General features: G+C 40.6%; 1 protein-coding gene across 8 annotated transcripts in view; it reads left to right on the plus strand.

Annotated features, from left to right (window-relative positions):
- The window catches only part of PEX5L (peroxisomal biogenesis factor 5 like), a 164,340-nt gene that overhangs the window by 134,931 nt on the left and 4,796 nt on the right, over positions 1-24,613 (plus strand). For all 8 annotated transcript variants that reach the window (XM_069472887.1, XM_069472890.1, XM_069472888.1 and 5 more), the window contains 6 exons: positions 15,257-15,373; positions 17,602-17,745; positions 20,762-20,832; positions 22,647-22,844; positions 23,534-23,699; positions 24,084-24,241. In XM_069472887.1, the coding sequence (XP_069328988.1) occupies positions 15,257-15,373; positions 17,602-17,745; positions 20,762-20,832; positions 22,647-22,844; positions 23,534-23,699; positions 24,084-24,241 (854 nt within the window). The remainder of the gene's footprint in view (positions 1-15,256; positions 15,374-17,601; positions 17,746-20,761; positions 20,833-22,646; positions 22,845-23,533; positions 23,700-24,083; positions 24,242-24,613) is intronic.

Below are 24,613 nucleotides of genomic sequence, written 5' to 3' on the forward strand. Positions count from 1 at the left end.
CCATTTTCACAAATTAAAAAATAAAATAATGATAATAGCTAATGTTCATTGAGCATTAATTATGTTCCAGGCACTCTGATAAATATTTTATAAGTATTATAAAATGTACTCCTCACAACTATCCTGTGAGGTAGGTATGTTAATTCCTGTTTATAGATGAGAAAACTAGAGCTCAGAGAAAGAAATAACTGGCCCTTGGATTCAAAGTTAATGAAACCTACAGTAAGATACACCAAAGTGCTTTCAGTGATTATATCTAGATAGTAAAATTAGTAGGGTTATTTTTTCTTTTTGTTCATTTACTTTTTCTAATTTGCCTACAAGGAGGACTATTACTGAATTTTTTTTTAAAATTTAAAGGATTTTATCCAAAAAATACAAATACCTAAATGAGGTAAAAGTCCTTTGCTCTTACATTTTGAATGAGTTTTAGGAAGTCTCTAAAATGTGCTCTTAATACCTACTTAAGTCTAGTTTTGAAGATTAAGGTGATCCCTAATTTAAACCTGCTTTAATCCTTCTAGTCTCTACCATCTGGACAGTTATAGGCTCTGGGGAGTTCCCCATACAAAAACAGAGCATGTTTATAGTTTATTTTCATTAAATAGTTAGTTAAAATATGGGACCACAATTACCCCTGAAAACAATCTTTTAATTATTCAAATGTCATAACAGCATAGCTTGGACGCAGCAATTGACCTTTACATTTCTCTTGAGTCAGCAATGTTCTTCAGATTCCAAATATCCTTTTAAAAAATAAATCACAAGCTCTGTCTCCCAGAGAAAAAAGAAAAAGCCACTAATGCTGTTTTGTCCTCACAGAACTTAAACCGGGTTGTTTTGTACTCTGCTGGTTAGCAGGAACCATTTCCGGCTGATACATTGTCTCACATTTCTGTGGACATTCAAATCCTACAAGAAAAGTGTTTTTATGAAAAAAACAATAACACCACCTAACTCTGCTGTTAACTCTTCACGGTTTATAGAAAAAAATTCCCAAATGTTTGGAAATGAGAGCCGGTTATCTGATTTGGCCGAGATCACACCCCTAGGGAGTGGCAGCACCAAGGCCAGAGTCCTTGCCTTCTGACTTCTGGTCCACAATATTTTTCAACACTCCAGCAATTCCTTCCAGGTGACTGTGAGCTCCTTGACGTTAGGAACTATCTTTTTCAGCTTCATAGTCTAAGAACATAGCACAGACCTAGAGCCTAGGGTTTAATGCATGTTGAATTTATTTGAGATACACAACATATTCTCTGCCTGATTTTCTATAAATAAACTTTATAATAATTACATGACTCCTTCCATATTCACAATTTAGAATTTCTCACTTCCCAAGCTAGGAGCACCTTTAGGCCTAATCCTTTGCATTGGGAAAGCTGCCTGGTGGACCTTCTGTCTCCCACTCCCACCCCCTGCCCTCTGCTCACTAGTCACAGACTCTGAGCCCTCCGTGGTAGAACCCATAGCAGGGAGGGACAGGAGAAGGGGCCCAGCCTTGTATGGCAGGTACAATCTTGACCCTGCATAGGTGTTCTCCGGGCTTGTTGGATGTTTAAGCACATTCTCTCATGCTCTGCTTTTGTGGGTCCCTCAGAGATTCCTGCAGGGAATATCCAACTGCAGTTCCCGTGAGAATGGCACCAACCCCCAGCCTTCCAGGAAGCCTCTGGAGTGGAAGTCAAAATAGCTCCAAGTTGCCTTGCTCCTTGGTGGCCCAAATCTGATCTGTAAGCAACACAAATCCTTGGCCATTCTGTTCATAGAAATGCTTTCCCCGGGCCCCTTCAACTTTAGCCCTTCTATCAGAGTTATAGTTGAAATGTTGAAAAACGTGTGTGTGTGTGTGTGTGTGTGTATGTGTGTGTTATGGTAAAAATATTTTACCATTCCTTTTGCAAGCCCTGCATAGTAGATAGCATAGGTAGTCAGGCACCTATTGTTTCATTCTATTTTTCAACTCTTTTGGAACCACAGCCAAAACCAGACTGGAAGAGTCCCATTTTAACATTCTATTGTAGTTTCCCTCATTCCTGATAGAAAAGAGGCTGAAAGCAGTATCAGTGACCTTGTATTTCCAAACAGAATGAACTTGGTTTGTCTCAGAAAATTAAGTGACAAGAGACAAACAGAAGAGATCTGTTCTGCTCTTTCCTCCAACCAAGATAATATTTGCCAAGCTGCAACATCAATTGATCCTTAAATCTAAAGACAGGTTAGAGAGGCGGAGAGAAATGAGGAGAAACAAAGTTGCATTAATGAAAAGAGTACAAGAGGAGGAATTAAGAGAAGTGGGTTCTGGCCCTGGTTCTGTTACTAACTAGCTACTGACCTTGGACAAGTCACTTGTGAAGGTAAAATTAGTTAATACACTTGAAAGCTCTTAAAAACTATACATATTCAAGTGACAATTTTGTTGCTCTTAGTGAGAGGCAATGCCGTTTTATCGCTAAATCCTCTTACTTCCTCACTTAGAAAATCTCTTAGATTCACCCTTTCCTCCTCATTCTTCTTCTTCTTCCAACATCTAATCAAACACCAATAGAATTGATTCTATTAAATATCTCTCAAATTCACTCATTTCTTTCCCTCTTCACTGCAAACGCCCTACTCTGTACTCTGCCCACCATCATCTCATATAGACAACTGCAACGACCCCGTAACTGGTCTCATGGCCCTCAGTATGCAGAAGAGAATGCCCTACTTATTCCATTCTCCTCATTTTAGCCACAGTAATCTTTCTAAAACACAGATGTGAATAATGGCTTCTCATTTGTCCTTAGAATAAAGTCCGAGCTCACTGACCTGACTTTATAAGATCCGTTACGATCTTGAACGTGCCTGCCTCTGCATCCTCAACTCTGACTCCTCTGCTTTGACATCTACACCCGTGTCATGATAATCAGTTCCCAGAATGGGTCAGGTCGTCTTTCTCCTAGCTTTTGCATATGCTGTTCCTCCTACCAGAAATATTCTCTTCTTACCCCATTACCTGGTTAGCTTTTGTTCAACCTTAGAGTCTCAGTTGGCTGTTACTGCTTCCAAGAAGACTCCCAATCTCCTAAGTCTACATTGGGTTCTCTCCTCTTTGCTGCCAGAGCATCTTTCCTGCCCCTTCTCCCAGCCCTTAGAGCGCTGTGTTGCAGCTGTCTATGCCCCACCACCCCACTGCACTGCACACTCCAGTGGCAGGACCAGCACATCTCCTGTTCACTGCTACACCCTGGTGACTAGAACACTGCCTGCCACACAGTAGGCATGATGTTTGCTGAATGAGTGAAGTAAATTTGAAAATATATATAATAAATTACTTTGAGAAGATGTTACCCTTCACATTTTATGAATGACCTCAATCAAAGAGGTTCCATAGGAAAAAAAAAATATCCATGTTATAAAGACATTGGAAAAGTACTACTGTCTTGTACATGATAGTATTTCTTTTCAAAGATACTATATCTGGCCTTTCAAAATGTGTTCCAAACTACATAATAGCTGCTGAGACCAGTGCAGGTATATATCATTTGTTAAAGCCCAGCAAATCTTGCCAGTACAGCCAAGTAGCTGAAAATAAAGGAATGTGAATCCATCCATAGCCACCTCTCTTCTGTTTGTCAGGTTTTGTGGAAAAGAGTGTTCAGAGAGTGGATTTTTTTTTTCCCTGGGCCAGTAGAATCTATGGCCTGGCATTTTTTCTGACTCTCCTTTGTGTTTTGATACTGGGAATGAGGCAGCTGCTGCCAAGACACTAGATCGAATGCCTATTATCCTTGGCAGAGAAAATATTTTTTCTGTTTCTATCCAAATTAAGCCTCACAGGCCAATAAATCAATATACAAGGAGAATGTGTGATGATTTTGGCCATCTGGAATTTTTTTAAGGCATTGGTGGATGTTACAGAAATCACTTAGCTCCACCATAGCCATGAATAGCTGGATATTAGCTCAAGGTAGCATGGACATGTCCACCTTCCCACGTGATACCACCACCACCACCGCTCCCAGGCTGGGGAACTCTCTGCAGCTTTTCAGAATCCTTGCCTTGCTGTTGGGTCAGCCACTTTGATTTCAGTATCAAAGAAAGCAGTTTCAGCCATTTTCCTAGCCAAAAGCTTCATAAGATAACAAACTGGATCTAGAATCTGTCTTCACATCTGGTCAACCATTGTGACAATCTTGCAGTCACAAAGAAAAAGGGAGGAAGTCAGAATATCAGTGCAGTATTCAATACAGTACAAGTGATTTCTTTATTGGACTTTTCCTGCCAAAATGACTGAACCAGTTTTTTTTTTTCTTTACATATCCTGAAAGAATGGGGAGAAAAAACTATTTCCACAAAGTGGAAAGTAGTATCTACATGAATATTAGATATAGCAAGTCTAAATTCTTTTTCACCAAGGAAAATATTACAAGAGAAACTGTTTCTCAACTAATCTCTCTGGTGACCTTTCCCTGCATCAAAGGAAAAAGGAAGAGGAAAGAACTGGTTTATTTCTAGATCTCCTGAGGTTGCTTTAGTTGTAGCCATAAATGCAACCCCCTGCGTGGGCACTTTCTACGTTCTAAGCCAAGTGCTTTACATTCTTCGTTTCACTCGGTGCTCACAGCAGCCCTACCAAGACAGCGTTATTCCCATTTTAAGGTGGATAAACTGGGACACAAAGAGATTCAGTCACTTGCTCAATATCACAATGCTCTTAAGTGCTAGAACTGAGATTCTAACCTGATCTAACTCCAAACCTCCTGCGCGTAATCACTATTCCCGATATAAGGCTAGATTTGGATGCTGTTAGCTTTGCCATCCCTGAACCAACCATAGAACTTAAAATTTGTTGATCACTAGAAAATGATTCCTTTACAGAGATTTTTCTCTTATTCAGTTGTTTTAAAAGCAAAAACAGTAAAGGAAATCAGAAGATTGGGGGAGGAAAGATCAGGAACTACCCAGAAATGCCACTACACTAATAAATTAGCTGTTTTCGTTTTTTCATGTTTCCTTCAATCTTTGTCCAATCTGTGTACATAATTATATGTAGTTTCAAAGGTCATTTTCAATGACTAGTTAGTATTGAAAAGATAAATATATTAAATGAGTTATCTTCTCAAAAACATACAAAAAATTATTTTAATTTTTCCCTCCACATTTTGGGTTTCATTTCCCTTTCTGGAATAACAACAACAACAAAATCGTGAAGAATTCTGATTCACACAGCAGATGTGAGAATGAGAAAACCTGCTGGCTAATTGGAGATGCGTTTCACTGGAAACAATCACATAAAAACAAACTGTGTTGTAAACTCCTGTCCCTGAGAGCTGATTTCAGGATACACAAAAATTATCCCACCAGAGGTCTGTTTTTGTGGAACTTTAGATGCTCGTGCTGTGGGCCTTTATTTCAGCATTTTCCAAGTTATGTTCTAGAGAACCCTAAACACATACACAGAGACACACACACACAGTTCAAGGTAAAATACATTTAGGACTTCTGCTTACAAGCTTACAACCCCTTCTCAGAGATTTAAGATGTACATTAGCATGCAAAGATCCTAGGAAGTCATTCAGCAAGGCGCCTGCTTACTTCTGTCCAGAAACTGTAAAGTCAGTTACCCACAGGGCCAGGCAGGTAAAGGTAAGGACCTGGAGGCAACTGTGATGAAGAGGAAACCACGTGTACCCCCTGAATGTCGCTGCTTCTAGAAATATAGGCCTTGTATCAATAGATCTTCACAAAATGTCTGAAATCTGGATTTTCATGTGAAACCTCACATCCAAGATGAGAGAGGAGAACACGTCTCTTGGCCAGATCTGCTAAAGAAAACCAGAGCCGTACAGTAGTTAAAGCAGTTAAAAACAGATTTTACTCAGGAACAACCGGGGAAAAGAGAGCTCAGTGTAGAACTGGGCTCAATTCCAAATACAGGTTGGAGAAGTGAGGATTCATAGCCAAGGAGCAGGGGGGTGGTCAGTGGACGGAAAATTACTAAGAGGAAATGTCAGGGGTATGGGGGATTCTGGGTAAACTGACTAGACAGGATTCTTGCTGAGGGCAGGCCAGAGTGATGAGACATCACTTGCTGAGGGATAGAGAATTTGATTAGATACAGAGGTAAGCAGATATCAAGTCAGGGGGCATTTTTTCCTAAACTGACTTAGCAGGGTTCTTAGTAAAATCAGACTCTGCAAAGATGGACATGGAAATCCAAGACTGAGGTCTAGTTGAGAAGAGGGCTCAGAGGAGCCTGACTAAGGTTTAGTCAAGGAGAGTCTTTGTCGGATCTGGCCTACAGGCCACCAATCTGTAGCCTTTGATTTAACCTAAAGTATTTCAAGCTCATTTGGCCACAGAACTCTTTGTTCCTAGAACACTCTTTTGGGAAATGCTGCCATACTTCATCAGCCTGAAAACCTTTCAAAAAAGCCCCAGCAGTAACGTCCTGTCTCTAAGCCGAGTCTTCCTCCCCTACTCCAGTCCTTGGACCTAAAGTAGTAAAAGATGTTCCAGTCACTATGGCTGTGTGATAAATTACTCAGTACTTGTGGCTGAAAACAACAATATTTATTTTGCTCAAAGCTCTGTTATTTGGGTAGGGCTCACAAAGGATGGCTCATCTTTGTTCCACAATGTGTCAGGGTGGCTTGAAGGCTGAGAGTGATGGCGGGAGGCTGGAATTATCTGAAGGTTCACTCATGTGTCAGACTGAGTATGCTGGTAGTTATCTGAGACGTTACTGAGAACACCTACATGTGGCCTTGCTTTGAGGCTTGGGCTTCCTTGCAACATGGTAGCCAGATTCCAGGGATGAGTATCCTGAGGCAGAGGCAGGCAGACGCTGTATCACCTTTTATTTAATAAATAGTACCAAGCCTCAGAAATCACACCAGGGCATTTCCACTGCATTCTATTTGTCAAAGCAGGCATTCGAAGACCGGGCAATAGGTCACCTCTTAATGGAGTAAGGCAAGGTTCTGAAGAGGATGGGGGACCAGAAATACTACTGTGGCTGTTTGGGGAAGATGCAATCTACCACAGAAGGAAAAAATTAAATCTTCTGAATTCTGGTTCTGTCATTTACCAATAATAGTGTGACATTGAGTAAATAACTTCATTTCTTTTTGTACCATATTGTTCACCCTGTCCTGAATTACAGTTATCACTATTTTTATTTTATTGTCAGAGAGTGAGCTTCTTGAGGGTAGCATTCACATCTAGGTGGTTTGGTTTTGTTTTAATAATCACATAATACAAAACATGTAATTTGGGTTTAGTAGATATGTCTAATACCTTGTTTTTTAAAACCAGTAGGAGTTTCCCAGTAACTTTTCACTACCTGTAGACATGGCTAAAGGAAAAGAAACCGCTTTTGGAACAGAGTCACACTGCTTTAGTCCACTGTCCACACACCAGCTTCCTTTATCACATGACTTGTCATCACCTGCAACATGAAACAAGGCTAAAAAGCAGGGACCCTCTCCCCACCTCCTCATGCCAGTGGTAAAGTAGCCCTAGTCACCTGCCCCTACTTGCCCAAGAGCAGCCAAAAGGCCTGCATGAAATAAAAACAGCCACTGACAATCTGGACCCACCAAACCTTACTCTCAAAGCAGCAGGAAACCCCAGGCATACTCCAGTGACATTAACATTAATGGCTGTTCTTTTTTGTAAATGCAAATACCACAGGAGCCAAGACCACAGATACAATCATGTGAAATTTCAGTTCTGCAAAGACATTCCTTCGCTAATGAATACGCTAAAAGCAAAAGTGACTCCTCCCCATTTGGACAACAGATTTTGCTCTTTGTTCTTTAATATTCCATTCCTCTTTGCCCCCTTGCCAGGTAAGAAGGAAGAGAAAGGAAAAAACAGAAAACTATCTTAGATTCTCTCTGTAAGAAATGGCTCTTGATTTTTTCTGACAAACTGCTCGAACATTGTATTATTTCCAGCTTCCTGTGCCCATTCCTCCCCTTGCCATCATTTCCAATCTTTCCTCCCCACATTTCTTCAGCTACCCTGCTGGCACGTTGCTTTTCGAGAGCCTCGGGCTATATCCCAGGTGCCTGCCAGCATCTGCAGTGACAGCTGACTCCACTGAAACAAGGAAGAAGCATGTATCCCAGAGGCAACCAGAGAATCTGTTTTAAGTGCTTGTACCGATATTTTTGTTTTGCAACACTTCTGAACCACGCAGTTTACAATAGTTTAAGGGATTGCACTCTCTCTCTATCCTGGGAAATATTCTTTTTCATTTATGAGTAATAAAATAACACTAACTGCTGATTCCTTAGCTCTCAGATGTTACAAGTTCAAAGCACTTCCCATGCATTGTTTCACTTAATTCTCATTACCACTCTAAGAGACTTTTTACATTTTGCAGATGAGCTAACCTAGTTAAAGAGGTGAACTAAATTGCCTAGGGTCACATGACAAGGGCATAGCTGGAATTCCAGCCTGTTCTACCTGAAGCCAAAGCTCATCTGTTTTGCTCCCTACACACTTTAGATTGAGGAAGGGGAATGCATGACAGATCCATTTTTCATCTCATAGAGATTTTATTAACTTTGAGCCTTCCTGTTTGACTCAATAAATCAGTTCATTAATAACATTGCCACCAGAGACACTCAGAGTTGTTTGGGACCAGAGAATTCAGTAGGTCAAACCTCTATTTGATTTGGGAATTGCCTTTACATTGGTCCTCATATTGGTCATTCTGTCTCTGAAAACTACTAATGTGGGGGAACCTATCCTTCTGAAAAGGAGGGAGCCCATTCCACTTTCAGGCAGTTTTATATTGCATTTGATGAAACTCTGTCCCCCTGGAACCACCACTTATTCATTCGTCCTAGTTCTGCTGTCTGCAGAACAAGCCTAGTGTGGCTCACTCAGCTCTCATCCTCCCCTGACTTCCTTTGGCAGAGGAATTGCTCCTTTACCCATTCTTCATAAGCAGGGTTACTCCTGCCCAAGGTCATTCTTGCCTGAATAGACTCCAGTTTGTCAATGAGCCTCACTATGTGGCACTGCACATCTGTGATTACAGCCCCAAGTTGAATATGTTCTTTGGGCAGCCACATGGAATTCTCAGCTAGAATTGAGCTCTTAGTCAACAGGAGATGTGGTGGGTGGGGATATTCAGGCGCTGTCAGTCAGCCTGGACTACTGGACCGCAGGGCAACAAAGCCCCACACTGATCTGCACATAATTTCACCTCAACAAAAACTGCTTCTTGTGGCAAATACTTTATCTAAACTTGCATGGTGGTTTTGATTTCTTGCCATGTAAAAGAGGTGCTTTCTTTTCTTCTGCATCTGCAGAGTTAGTTGGTTTGGTTTGGTTTGGTTTGGTTTTTTTACATTTTGATCCCGTGGCAGCTAATCAATGGACACCTAAGGAGTCACAAAGAAAGCTAGACTCCTCACAGGCAGAACTGGCGTGTAACCTCACATTGATCAGTTCCTTTCCATAACAACCCCAGGACCTTTCTGACTGCTAATTACATTGGATCACAAAATCAGAGCATCTCTGTGTTTACTAGAAGATGACTAATATGGACTGGTGAATTGAAACTGATAATATGCTGCCGTCCCTTAAAACTTCCTGGTTCTAAAATAAATTGCTTATTTTTTTATTCTTTATTTTTTAATTTAATTAAAATTTAATTTTACCCCGGTACTTACAGAAATTTTTATTTTCCAGTTTTACAGTCAAAAAAGGGAAGCAAAAAATGTCAAATATACTATTGGGATAATATTTTAAAATATAATTATTGGAAATTAGAAGCTGCCTTCAAAAAAAATGTGATTCTGTGCTAAGATGCTCCTTCCCCCTTATTCTGATCTCAGTTAATCTGTGTAGCCAAAGAAGCCTAAGCTGCTATCTAATGTACCTATTCTTTTCACTTTACAAATGAGGAAAAATAATGTACAGATGAGTTAAAAAAAAAAAAAATGACTGACTCAAGTTCACAGAGATAACGGCGGCTTCTAGCACCCATCTCTCTTCTTCCAAACTACTGACACAGAACGTCACTGTTGAAGGAATTCAGAGGCAATTCAAACTGCTCTAGTGTGGGATCATTGAAGAAAACAGGATGGAGGAATTGAAATTGAAAAGAAGTAAGCCTTTTTTAACCAAATCTTACTTTTCCACCAAAATAACACATGCTAGCAATAGAAAATTTGGAAACTGCTAAAAAGTACAAGAAAAGGTGATGAAATAAATTACTCATAACCCCATCCCATAAAAGCAGTGCTATTGGTGCACTGCTCTACAGTCTTTTTTCCTGGCCCATGACTGTTGTGGTTTTTCTATCATTGTAATGATACTATTTATCAAGGAACATTAAAACTCAGGGACTATTCAATGTTATCATAAACTATTCATAAACATCGTTTTAATTGCTGTATAACATTTCATTAGAGAGGCTTTGCCATCATTTTCTTAACCTTGCTCCTGTTTTCAAATGATTAGGTGGAAGGGAAGATTTAAATAAAGATAAAGAAGGTGTCCAGAAGAATATGTATTTCTAGCAGATTAAAACACCAAAATGAGTTCGATCCGTAGCGGGAGCGGAGAGCGGACCCTAGAGAGCCCAGTGCAGCCCCACCGCCACCCCGGCCTAGTCACCATCACACATCGGGAGGAGCCGCAGCGGCCCCCGTCCCCACGGCCGCAACCGAGAGCAGCGAGGCCGAAACCCAGCAGCCGCCCGCCGCCCCCGCCCTCAGCGCCGCTGACACCAAGCCGGACACCACCCGCAGCGGCGCAGGGAGCGGTGGCGCGGGCGGCCTCACATCGGCGGCCTCACATCGGCGGCGCCTGCCGACGGGGACAAGAAGGTCATCGCAACGAAGGTTTTGGGGACAGGAAAATGGTTCAATGTAAGAAACGGATATGGTTTCATCAACAGGAATGACACCAAAGAAGATGTATTTGTACACCAGACTGCCATAAAGAAGAACAACCCCAGGAAGTACCTTCGCACTGGAGTTTGATGTTGTTTAAGGAGAAAAGGGTGCGGAGGCAGCAACTGTTACAGGCCCTGGTGGAATTGCAGTTCAAGGCAGTAAATAGGCAGCAGACCGCAACCGTGATAGGCGCTCTCCACGTCGCAGGGCAGCGTTGCCAGAATAGTGAGAGTGGGGGAGAATGAGGGACCCGAGAGCGCTCCTGCAGGCCAGGCCCAGCCACGCCGGCCCCACGCAGGCGAAGGCTCCCACCTTACTACATGCGGAGACCCTGTGAGCCACGACCGCCCTGTCCCAACCCTCCTGTGCAGGGAGAAGTGATGGAGAGTCCTGCCAACCAGGGTGCAGGAGAACAAGGTGGACCACCAGTAAGACAAAATATGTATCAGGTTTATAGACCACGATGCCGCAGGGGCCCTTCCTCGCCAAAGACAGCCCAGAGAGGATGGCAATGAAGAGGATAAAGAGAATCAAGGAGATGAGACCCAAGGTCAGCAGCCGCCTCAACGTCGGTACCGCAGCAACTTCAATGACCCACGCAGACGCCCAGAAAACCCTAAACCACAGGACGGCAAAGAGACAACAGCAGCCGATCCACCAGCTGAGAATTCGTGGGCTCCCGAGGCTGAGCAGGGCGGGGCTGAGTAAATGCCGGCTTACCATCTCCACCATCGTCCGGTTTAGTCATCCAACAAGAAGAAATGAATATGAAATTCCAGCAATAAGAAATGAACAAGATTGGAGCTGAAGACCTTAAGTGCTCACTTTTTGCCCGTTGACCAGATAACTAGAACTATCTGCATTATCTATGCAGCATGGGGTTTTTATTATTTTTACCTAAAGATGTCTTTTTTGGTAATAACAAACGTATTTAAAAAAAAAAAAAAAAAAGCCTGGTTTTTCTCAATGCGCCTTTAAAGGTTTTTAAATTGTTTCATATCTGGTCAAGGTGAGATTTTTAAGAACTTCCTTTTTAATTTGTAATAAAAGTTTACAACTTCATTTTTTCAAGAAAGTCGACAAACTGCAAGCACCTGTTAATAAAGGTCTTAAATAATAAAAAACAAAAACAAACAAACAAAAAACACCAAAATACTCACAGCATGTATATTTGAGCTTTGAGGTTGTGGGTGATTTTTGTTCATTCATTATATTTTTCTCAATGGTACAAAAACGCTAGTAAGAACATGTACTTTTATTGAGCATCTACCATATGCTTTATGCCACAGATACATTTTCTCATGTAGTCACCATAACAACTAACCAAAACCACTATTAAGTCTTCATCTTAAAGATAAGGAAAACGAGACTCACAGAAATTAAGGGACTTGCAGAAGGGCAATGATGAAGCAAGAATTTGAACCCAGGTCCATCTGAGGAGAAAGCTGCTATTCTTAACCGCCACACTGCATATCCCAGGTTTTTTATGAGTATGTACTATTGTGACCATCAGAAAGTTACTCTTAGAAATGGAAATGGAATGCAAACAATAGTTCATCTTTGCTATGACCAGATAACCTGTTACATGTAGAGTATAAAAAACAATCTACCAAAATCCCAGAACAGCTAAGAAAATCATCAATAAATAAAATCCCCCTGATCTTGTCTAAAATGTTTAAAATTCAAATATGCTTCAGGTTTCTCTAAAATTGATTTAAAAACGCGGGGCAGGGGGAAGCAGTGTTAATTGCAGCTACGTGAATGAAGTCTGGATTCCGAGACAGGATGAAAATTGATTATGCTAAAAGTAGTCTTCGGTAATTAAATGAGAACTGTGCTGTGCACTTTAATTAGTCAGCAGTAACTCATTTTAAGTGGTAACAGTAAGTCCTGGTGTATCTCATTAAATGAGAGCCTGGCCGCCCCACCTCAGAGGAGGTTCTGTCTGTTTTCCACAGCAGTCTTATTTTTGCATCTACTGCTCTAATTTGAAACCACAGGAAAGGTGACACATCCTTTTGTAACTCAGATGTACACATTATGAAATCCTCCTCATTCTCTCATGCAGAAGACTTCTAACACGCTTTCAATTCCAAGGACTCTTGCTAGAGGAACCTATCTGCCTTAGGAAGTAGGTGCAGTCATCCTTTCACATCACCCAGTGGGGATGTGGGAACGTCAGTAAACATTACAAAATTCACTTGATAGACTTTTCTTCATTTCTAATACAGCCAAGTTAAAACTGCATCTTTGAAAAGCTATTAAAAAAATGAGTTCCCCAAATTTTCTCCAAATCCCTCAGTATCTAATCATATTCAGCTTTCATGATTTTTTTTTTTAAAAAAAGGAAAGGTATTTTTCTTTTTTGTTTTTTTAACCTCATTTTTTTATTATAAAAGCAAAATATGCTCATTGTAGAAAATTCAGAAAGTATAAAAAGTATAAAGAAGCAGGGAAAACATCCCCCCTCATGCCTTCATGCAAAGACACATTTCTATCAGCATGGCAGCATATGTTCTCCTAGTCTTTCATCCGGCCATTGCTTTTGTATATTTGAGATCATTCTGTCTGCACAATGTGGTATTCTACTAGAAAAAGCCTTTAAAAGGAGATGTTGAATGTTATTCCTAACCTTAGCCTGGGTACCTAGTGGCCATTCCACGTACGTCCAGCATCTCAGACACAGACTGTCAAGATGCCTGCTGCTCTAACCCTTCATGAGGGACGCCTCTGTCAGAGGGACTAGCTTCTGTGGTGGGAACGAGGATTCTGGACATAATAAGGGAGGCGAGCAAGACCTGCTATTTATTTAGTAGCCGAGGATCGATCACATTGGGTTGGCCCTTATTCCATTAACATTCGTATCCGAGAGAAATAAGGTTATAATTGCCATTCAGAGCAGCCCTGAAGAGTTCTCTCACTTCAGGGCAGCCACCACCCAGGCAGACAGGGAGGATTAAAAGGGGAAGGTTAACCTTAAGCTTAACCGCTATGTCCTGTGTTAATAGGTCACAGGACTTAGAATCATAGAAATTGAGATTTGCAGGTAAAGGGTATGAATCTTAGTCCCAGACTCAGGTGTTCCAGGAATACCCATTTTGTTTTCTTTAAAGATAATAAAGTGGTTTCCAAGTATCTTTCTTACCAAACTGGCAGGTAGTTAGTTTCAGGCAGAAAATGTGGAAGGCTTAGGTAGTGCCAGAAAACAAGGACAGAGACCACCCTCTTGTCTGTTGTGGTGATCACTAACAGCTGTCCAGGCTCAGAGTGGCTCCTTGAAATTCAGTTTCTGTTTCCCTGCCATGTGGATCAGGGTTCAAGCTAGCCCACTAGTCACACCCTCAGTCATCCACTCTGAGGTCAGGACAATTTGCCTGGGAAACACCTAAAAGCTGAGCATCAGTCTCCTGCTAATCAGAACCAATAGTCTCCCTCTCTTCCCTTACCCTTGGAAAGTTCCCCTATCTCTCTTAAATTCTTTAAGATACTGGCTCCTTCCTTTTCCCCCCGGGACATCTAAAGTACTCTCTTCTAGCTTAATAAAATAGAAGCCAACCAGGGACAGCTCTTGCAGAAAAATTCTGCTTCGGGCTAGGACACACACCTTCCCTGAAGTAGAGAAGAGCAAATGGCCTGATTTCCCTCATAGAAGACAACGGGGAAATTTTAAGGGAAAAAACCCACAGAGTGATATTTTTCAAAAACGTCACCCTACTGTAGAAAGAGCCTTGAGGAGGATTCATTCAGGTCCACACCAGGGTCCTTCACTCTTTAGCACCAGGAGGCCAAGTTCGCCATAAGCTGCTAAGTGCGGGTTTGGGAGCCAGATGGGATTCAGATCCTGTGACTCCAAGCTTTGGGACCATAACATAACACTCTAGGCTCAGTTTTTTCCTAGCACAGTACTTATCACAGAATAGGATCGACTAATGTTACTGTCCCTTGTCCAGTCACTGCCTAGCCAGTCCCAAAACAGTCTTTCTAGTTCCTCATGTGCTAGAAGCAACACTGGGAGAGGCCCCCCTTCCTAAAATGCGTGCCGAATGCCCACACTTGAAACTCTGTAGAAGTAGTGGCTTTTTGGCTGAATTTGGTGTAGATGATTCTGGTCCTTCAAGTGGTAGTTATTTTCCTGCTGGGGAAAGTCACAACTAATCCATGTCAACACTTTGACCGCTGAGCACCCTCCAGAAGCTCTTCAAGCATGAGTATCATTGGATGTGGCCGGCTAGAACAGTGTCTTCCTCCTCAGAACTCACTTTGATCTGCTAGCAAAACCGTCTCTGTAGGAATAAATCAGATGATGTAGCATGTTCTTAAATAATTCTCTCTTCATTTCTTCTGTCTCCCAGTCAGACACAGAGTTTTGGGATAAGATGCAAGCAGAATGGGAAGAAATGGCCCGGAGGAACTGGATATCTGAGAACCAAGAAGCCCAGAACCAAGTTACAGTCTCAGCTAGTGAGAAGGTAACCAATTCTGTTCTTAAATGGTTTTCTCAACCTTTTTGAATCACATTTCATAGATTAGTCAACAACTATGTTGTCCAAAATCCAAGAATTAAAAAGACAATTTCATGTCAATCTGACCTAGAAGAAATTCTGACAGATAGAAACAATAGTGAAGGCAGCCAAACTTGAATGAAAGGCTCTTATTTTTGTAAGTGATCAGACAGACACTTTGGCAGCCAACCAGAACCTGGATCCTGATTGCCGGCTGGTTACTGAACTAACTGACCTTGAGGGTTGGGTGGAACAAGAACTGGGCTTATCCCGCAATGCTTTGCCAGCCAGTCACGTGAGTCCTGTTGGTGTGCTAACAACAGGAGTGACATTAATGGCAAGAGAAGGCAGCATGGGCTTAGGGCTACACTCCACAGGGCATCATTATACAGCGAGCAAAGAAATTCAGTGGGAAAGACACTTTTCACACAACCAGGTCAAGTCCCAGGGGAATTCCTCGGAGCTACTCCCCTGATAGGAGCCACAAATGTACAAGTGCAGTGAACAACCAGCCAAATTACCCATGAAGTCCAAGTTGCTCTAGGATTTATGTTTTTAAAAACACTTGAGGGGGGAAGTGAAAAAACACTGAGGAATAAATATAAATGACTTGAAAGATAGAAATGTGTAAATTTTTTACATACAAAAAAACACATACAAGTATATATTATGGGTTTTGTGGTGGAGGAAGTCTCAATAATATTCAGTTCTGGATAATTTCCGTGATATTTTGTTAATCCAAGAAATATTTAGTGAGTATCTACTCTTACACCAGGCTCTGGGGAGATGATGATGAATAGTCTCTGATTTGAGGGGATTTGCAATCCACATAGTCATTAAAATGTCTGCCTCCTCCCAATATTGTCTGTCCCTCAGTGGGCCAGGCAGTCTCAAAAAATCAACAACCATCTCATTAAAAATAATTTTCTTTTCCACAAAGAAAGCAAAGCTAAGTAAGAAGAGAGAGCACTGATGCAGATCATCAGACTCTGGGCTGTGACCCTTGCCCCTGTGGCCAGGCAGGGCCCCTCAGCCCCTCACTCCCAGGAATCCATATCCGCAGGACCCCCACAAAAGCTGGTCGTCCCCTGTGGCTTTTGATAGGGGGTTTTGTCTTTCTAAGCACCTATGGAGAAAGAAGATGTTCTATTTTTAAACCTTTGTAACATCATCAATGGGCTAGCTTATTTATATCTATCAAATTTAAACAAATAATATCTCTCAGATACTTCAGGTGAGAATTTAAGTTGGGACAAACTTTCTCATAAACAATTCAGTTACATGTATCAAGGGCTTAAAAACATTTCATAGCCTTTAACCTAATAAATCCTCTAGGAGTCTATCCTCGGGTAATAAGCAAATGCAGGCAAAGATATGAGCATGAGGCTTTCATTATGGCTTAATTTATGATAAAAAGTTTAAAATAACATGAATGTCCATCGATAGGGGATTGGGTAAGTAAATTTAGTATATCCATATAAATAATTTTAATAACAGAAATAATTACAGTATTAAACTAAGTGGGGCCTAAGTTATAAAGCTATATATATACAGTATAAGCCTATTTGTTAATTTGTGTACTCACAGAAAGATACTAGACAATTATTTGTACATTCTGTATTATTTAAATTTTTGCAGTAATAAAATCCTATAACTTTAAAACATGCATTCTCAACAGGGGTGATATAGTCCCCAATGGGATAAAAACTGATTTGGGGTTGGGGCAAAAAAAAAAATCTTAGACATTACAATGATTTGCAGTTCTCCAAGGGGCCATAGTACATAAACAGATATACAGTATGTGGTATTAACATTTCAGGAGGGTTGCTGGCAGCACTTAGCAAAAATATGTCAAAAGAGTCAGTATTTTTTAAATCTTGAGAGGAAATGGTTAAAACAAAAAGAACAAAAAAAAAATCAGAAGAAAAACAAACTCAAAATGTTAGCAGTGGTCATATTTAGGTTGCAGTATTTTGGATAACTTTCTGTTCTTTTTATACTATTCAGTATTATCTAAAATGTATGTAATGAAAATGTACTATATTCACAATAAGGAAAAACAAATTTAAATTTAAATTGAATAAATCAAATAATTGAAATAAATAAATTAAATTAAAATTCAAAGAAAACTTACTGAATCTAAGAATGAAGGCATATGTCAGTGAATCCTGTACTGGCCCTTCTCTGTGTTGTAGGGATATTACTTTCACACTGAAAACCCCTTCAAGGACTGGCCGGGAGCATTTGAAGAAGGCTTAAAAAGGCTGAAGGAAGGGGACCTGCCAGTCACCATCCTGTTCATGGAGGCAGCAATTCTTCAGGACCCTGGAGATGCAGAGGTGTCACTCTCCCTTACTTCTGCCAGACTCAGACAGTGGCTGCATGTGTTAGTGAGGGACAGAGGATGGCACAGAATCTGCTGGGTGGCTTTCTCATCAAGTAGTGGTTTCCAAAGGAGTTCACCTGGCTTAGTCTATTTGTTTGAAAGTTGCAAATAGGTACACGTTATCTAACCAGGTTTCTAATCTGCAGTATCTATAGTACCCAAAAATAAAAGTTGGGGACAGGAAATGAAAAATCAAAATTACCAACCTGGAAACTCACCAGTACTTTTCAGGGGGCAATGTATAGTTGTGTCTGGGTCTCGAGTCACACCATATATCATCCTTGTTTTACTCACTCAACATTTGTTGAATACATACTGTGTCCAAATTACACCAGGTCCTGGCTTAAAATATTGAAAAGCTGGAAAGATGTAACAGCTAAAGAGACATGTTTGTGATCTCTCTGGGGAGACAAGCACATAAACCGATGCAGTGCAATCAATGCGGTGTCAGCATATGCACAGGACGCTAGGAGAGCAGAGAGCAGGACTCCTAAGCCAGCTTTCCTGCACAAGGGAATCCAACGCTAAGGATTGAAGGAGGGAGTATTAAAGACAACAGGGGTGTTGAGTTATCGTTAAGAGAGAATTGGACATGGGCAGGCAGAGGGGCATGAAACATCTTGTCAGGCAGAAGAGGGGAGGACAGAATGGTAGTGGGGAGGCAAGAAGAGATAGGCAAGAGTTTGAGTTTCATCTAAAAGCCATGGGAAACCAGGAGGGGACCCTCTACTCAGGAGAGGCATATCAGCAGATTGCATGTTAGAAAAACCCTTGTCTCTGAAATGGGAAGGGTGATTGGAGACAGAGGCTGGGAGACCCCCAAAGAGCTTCTGCAGTCCTATCTTAGTCCACTAAATTTCTAAACCTGTGAAGGCTTGTAATAAGTTAGTGGCAGTATAAAGGCTTCTTTTTAGTTTGTGAGTTATTTTCAGGAATCATTTTATAAGGGATATTCCCAGAGGAATTTGCAGAAATTTTAGGGACAGGTGTACACGGCGCTGTGAATACAATATAAAATAGTGGTTAAGGTTGTAGGCTCTGCCATCCTAACTGCATAGGTTCAAATTCCTGCTCTACCTGTTAGCCAGAGGACCTGGAACAAGTCATTTAAGCCCTCTAAGTTTCAGCTTCCTCATCTGTAAAATGGAAATCATAATCGTAAGTATCTCATTGGGTGTAGTGAGGATTAAATTAGTTCATACAAATAAAATGTTCAGCTCAGTTCCTGGCACCTCAATATTTAGTCTTCATTATTATTCTTGGTCGTATAGGTAGAAGGGGAAAACTGATCACTAGTTAAAGCTCCTAATATCTTGTTGGTCAAAAGGTTTACAGTGAAATGGGATTGAACTGAGAGCTGGAATTGTTAAAAAAAAATATATGAATCATTATAGAAGAGAAAATCATTACATTAGTAAAAAGCTACAGGCCACCCTCCACAAAATAATATTAATGTCATCTTACATTTGTAAATGCTATGTATTTTACAAGGTGTTTTCATGTATATTGTATTATTTGATGTAACCACCCTGGGAGGTTAAAAATATATATATACATTATTATCCCAAGTCTCAGGTTCATAAATGAGAAAATTGGGGCCCTTGGCAACTAATGGATCCCAGGCAAGGACCCAGGGCTTCTGAATCTATGGAGAGTTCAAGACTAAGACAATAACACTGTAGACAGTGAAAATGACACCATGGCCAAAGGCTAGGCAGAAGTTCCCAGAGAAAGACTGTTTTATCAATTTTTTTCTTAAGAAGCATTCTAAGATATATGGAAGGTGAAATCAAAATAGAAGTTGCTCTATGTACATTTGAAATATTAAAAAGAATAATGATATTCTGTGGGAAAACAATCAGTACTTTTATGAGTTTAGAGGGCATATGTGATAATAACCCATGAAGGGAAAAGCTAATACAATTTTAATGGCACTTTAAGATGACTTTATGTGCTTTCCTAGAGTTTTATTTTAAAATGTCTACAGCATTAGTTTCAGGGATGGGAGTTTGACACTGCACAAACATTTTTAAATCCCAAAGACCCTGATACACCCCCACCTCCAGCAAATTTGAAGACAATGTGTGTAATGAGAGATTTTGCTCATGTGTGTTACTTTTATAATGGTATGAGAATTACTGTTCTTATGAGTACATAGATTGAAATTTGCTATATTAAAACTTTGATTCTCATTATGAAAAAAGTTATCTGCCTGAAGATGCTCTTCAGAATAGCAAAAGATTGCAAACAACTTTAGAGCAATAAGGGAATTGGTTGGATAAATAAGGGGATGTCCATTCAACAAAATTTAAATTAAAAATTAAAAAATTTGTAAAAACATGAAAAAAGTGCTTTAGATACAATAAAAAGTATAACTGTAGATTATAAAATTATATATATTTTATGATTGTGTTTTATATGTGCTTTATACATTTTAACAGTGATTACATTGGAGGGGTATACAAATTGTAGGAGGTTATGTTTTATTTCATTTTGTTTTTGCTAGTTCCTAAATTTCCTGTGAACTCTTCTGTTTGACTTTCATTTATAACAGCTAATTTCATGTTGTACATCTTGCGATTGCTCACTACAAACTTTAGACTTTTTAGCTCCATTTTTTAGATTATTTTTCCAGCTCTTTTCCTCACAATTGTATAGTTTTATATATTTGTCTTTTGGTTTTGAGGTACTTCATATCATGAAATCCCAGAAATTCAGAGGTTTCCATAGCACTGGGTTGTAGGAAAGGATAAATACTGAAAGAATTTGGAAATAATGACAGAGGATCTTGACCCAGATACCACAAGAGAGTTTAAATGAAGAAATGCATGTGATATTTTCCCCTTTTTCATAGCCCTCACCTCTGAGACAGGCTACTGTGCATAGGGGATCCATCACAGGTAAACCAAGTAAAACACGTGAGTAATTCTGCTTCACCTTGCAGTATTAACGCCAATTGTTTTTCATAGGCATGGCAGTTCCTCGGGATAACCCAGGCAGAGAATGAAAATGAACAAGCAGCTATTGTCGCCCTCCAGAGGTAGATGAAACTAAGTGCAAATCATGGGCCTAGTGTTAATGGACTTCCTGTGTTTCAGATTTGTCTTTTGATTTTTATTGAAGTGCAAAGAATTTGGCCAGGATAAGTGCTAAGATACTACATATCATTCACACTTAGCTCTGGAAAACAAGAATTTATAATGAAATAATGTTCCTAAATCACAATGTTTTGCTATCTACAAATCACTTAACATTCACTGGCATCAAAGAAAGTCTATATTAAAAGCAGTCATAAAGCAGACTCATTGAATAAATAGTTCCTTTGAACTCTCTAGCCTTCTGCAGCATCTGAAAGTTTTCTTTAGGAGAAACATATGAAAAATACTGACTAAAGGTCTAGACTACTTTGAGGGTGAAGGGTGGAAACAGTGGGTGGGTGTTACATCACACTTACTTGACTAGAACTCCTGTTTAAATCTGGAAAAATAACCTCTACCAAATAGACTTCTACTTTCCCTGTCCTTTATAATGAATATGTTTAATATATTGGTATAGGAAAAGAATATATTTATGTACACAAATATTCCATATATTAATATTATATATGTGTATATATGTGGTATATATGTGTGTGTGTGTGTGTGTGTATAAATCAGTGGTGTAAGTGTATAAATCCTGGACTTTCAGAATCTTAGAATGTAAGAATTCTAGACCTTAGAATTCTAGGGTTTTGCAATCTTGGAATCCTAGATTTCAAATTTCTATTGGCATCTGATGATATAATCATGCCCTCAAGGGAGGATGATACCCTTTTCCTATAGAAGAGAGAATTGGGGATCAGAGAAGGTCAAAGTCACACAGATAGGATGTAAGAGACAGAACTCAAATCCTCATCTCCTACCTCCAAATATGGAACTTTGTGTTAGTGGTTCGTAACCCTGCACACACACGCACAATAGAATCATTAAAAAAAAAAAAAAAAAAAAAACTTGCCCAGGCATACCCCAGAGATTGTGATTATATGGTCAGGGCTGGAGACCAAACATTATAGTTTTAAAAACTCCCCCAGGTGTTTATAATGTACATCCAGGGTTAAGAACTTCTCTGCCTGGTGCTAATAAATTCCTGGGAGGTTAGGACCCCCGCAGAGAGGTATTAGATACTGTCTAGGGCTGTCTACTCAAAGTCTTATCCAGGGACTATGTCATCACCTGGGAGCTTGTCAGACCCAAGTGTACAACTCTCCCAGCCCCAGACCTACTGTACCAGAATGCAGATTTTACAGGATTCCCAAATGATTCACATGCACTTCAAAGTTTGAAAAGCCCTTGCTAGAGGCCAGTGAAATAGAATGCGGCAGAGCAGCTATAACTTGTGTCTCCTGTAAACTCACATCAATAATCTGGAAATATAGGAATTTCCCTCTCCTTTGCAAAACACTATACGATCTTTCATCTCCAGATGTCCAATTTCAAGTCAGTTTTCTTTGGGGATAGGGTACATATAATATTAATGTATTAGTAAGAGAGTGGCATTAAAATAATGATATCCCTACCTTTCATTAGATTCACTACTAATAAATTATGTGCAGGATAAGCCACACTTCCTATAGTTTTAAAACCATTTATTAAAATTACCAAATCTGGCAGTCATCAGAATAAGTTTTAACTTTCTTAAAAATATGCTTTGGTCCCAATTTTCATATGGATAAATATGGTGTTTTCCAGGGACTTGAAGTAAACTTAACGATGCTTTTGCAACATTTAATTAATAAAAACCTCAAATTTTCTGACACGCTATTAGACTCCGGCTCCCAAAACCATCTGAAATTGGCTTTCCCCCACCTTCTTTCAGGTGCTTAGAATTACAGCCCAACAACTTGAAAGCTTTGATGGCTTTGGCTGTGAGTTACACGAACACTGGCCATCAGCAGGATGCCTGTGAATCTCTGAAGAATTGGATTAAGCAAAATCCAAAGTACAAATACCTTGTGAAGAGCAAGAAGGGATCTCCAGGCCTCACCCGGCGGATGTCTAAGTCCCCAGTTGATAGGTATCCTTCTCATTATATTACAGCCAGCAGCAAACACCCATGTACACAATGAATCACTTTAAGGATAATGAATGAGCCTCAGATACCCACCACTCACTCCAGAATGGTTTGTAGGATAGCATTCTGCAGCACTGATTTGAAAGATTGATGCTGAGCCCAGGGCCAACCTTTTGACACATGATCTACATTATGGACGCTCACATTTATCTGAGCACCACGTTTTAAAGCCAAATGCTTTGAACATATGTTTACCTAAAATATAATGAGTACTGATGCTCCAAGTTTTATAAAGCTTGAGAATTAGGAATGGGGGAAAATGGCAGTCCTATCTTCTAGAAATTTTGTTTTTCATCAGCAATAAATCCTGTAATTAAATCCTTTCTCACTGAAGCCTTGGGAAATTCAGCTGTGGGGTTTTCCCCACCGACACTCACAGGGCCAACAGAACTCTCCTGTGAATTCCTTACTTAGCACAGCCTGCATCTGGGCACTACAAAGTATTTCACGAAAGTCAGCCATATTTTTTAACATTCAGTGTTACCAGTATTCTCATTAAGCTAAGATACTATAAGCAAAATTTTCTGGTCTGTTATGAAGAGAGACTTCTTGAAATAGAGTCAAGAGATTTAACAGGAAATCATTCATGTTCCCGACTGTTTGGATTACAAATCTAATTTTTGCCATTGTAGCTCTGTTCTGGAAGGAGTGAAGGAATTATATCTGGAAGCTGCCCACCAAAATGGAGATGTGATTGACCCAGACCTACAGACAGGTCTGGGGGTACTGTTCCACCTGAGCGGAGAATTTAATAGAGCAATAGATGCATTTAACGCCGCCTTAACTGTTCGGCCGGAGGTAAGACAGCACGGTACAGCAAGAAACCCTAAGGTTCTCTGTAACAAATAAGTTTTCTCTATTTCTTCTACACTTTATTTCCCTGCCTCCAGTGGTTTAAAGCGATCAGTCCTAATGATGTGCTACTGTGGCTGTTAATACTGAATTTACCCAAAATAGAAACATTAATTACACGACAGCATCAAAGGGTAGCTGTTCTTTGATAAATGAAAGTCATTTCACAAAGTTGTTCCTAAAGATTTTTTGAGTAATTCACCTCGCCAGTGTCCCTTTCGGCGAGCACTGGAAATATTTTTAGCCACCTCCCTTCCTCTGCAGGGAAATGTGGGAATGCTCTGTCATTGTGGCTGGTACTGGCTTAGAGAGCTCTGATTTTGCCATCAGGACTATTCATTATGGAACCGTCTCGGGGCGACCCTGGCGAACGGAGACCGCAGCGAGGAAGCCGTGGAGGCCTACACGCGGGCCCTGGAGATTCAGCCGGGCTTCATCCGCTCCAGATACAATCTGGGGATCAGCTGCATCAACCTGGGCGCCTACAGGTAAGTAGGCAGCGGGCCGGCCGCGAACAAAAGCCATGCCCAGGAGTGACGTCGAGTAACCCCGAAGGTGCCTTCCAAAGAAAAATACCTCCCTTCCTAGGAGTAGTCCTCTTCCTCCTCCCGTCAAGCGTGAATGTGGAAACTGCAGATCCTGAGGCAGGAACCGTGTGCTCAGCGGGTTCTCAATCCTCAGAGAGCAGCAATCATCTAGGCATCTCGGGAAATGTCGATTCCCAGGCCTCTCCCCCTCCCGGTTCCCACTCACCCCGCAAGATTTCCATTCGGTCAGCCTAGGACGGGACCAGTTCTCTGGGTCTTTAACACCCTCAGGGCAACTGCTTGACAAACATGATCAGTCCAATCTTTCATTTT

Source organism: Eulemur rufifrons, chromosome 7 (assembly GCF_041146395.1).
Source record: "Eulemur rufifrons isolate Redbay chromosome 7, OSU_ERuf_1, whole genome shotgun sequence".
Classification (NCBI taxonomy): domain Eukaryota; kingdom Metazoa; phylum Chordata; class Mammalia; order Primates; family Lemuridae; genus Eulemur; species Eulemur rufifrons.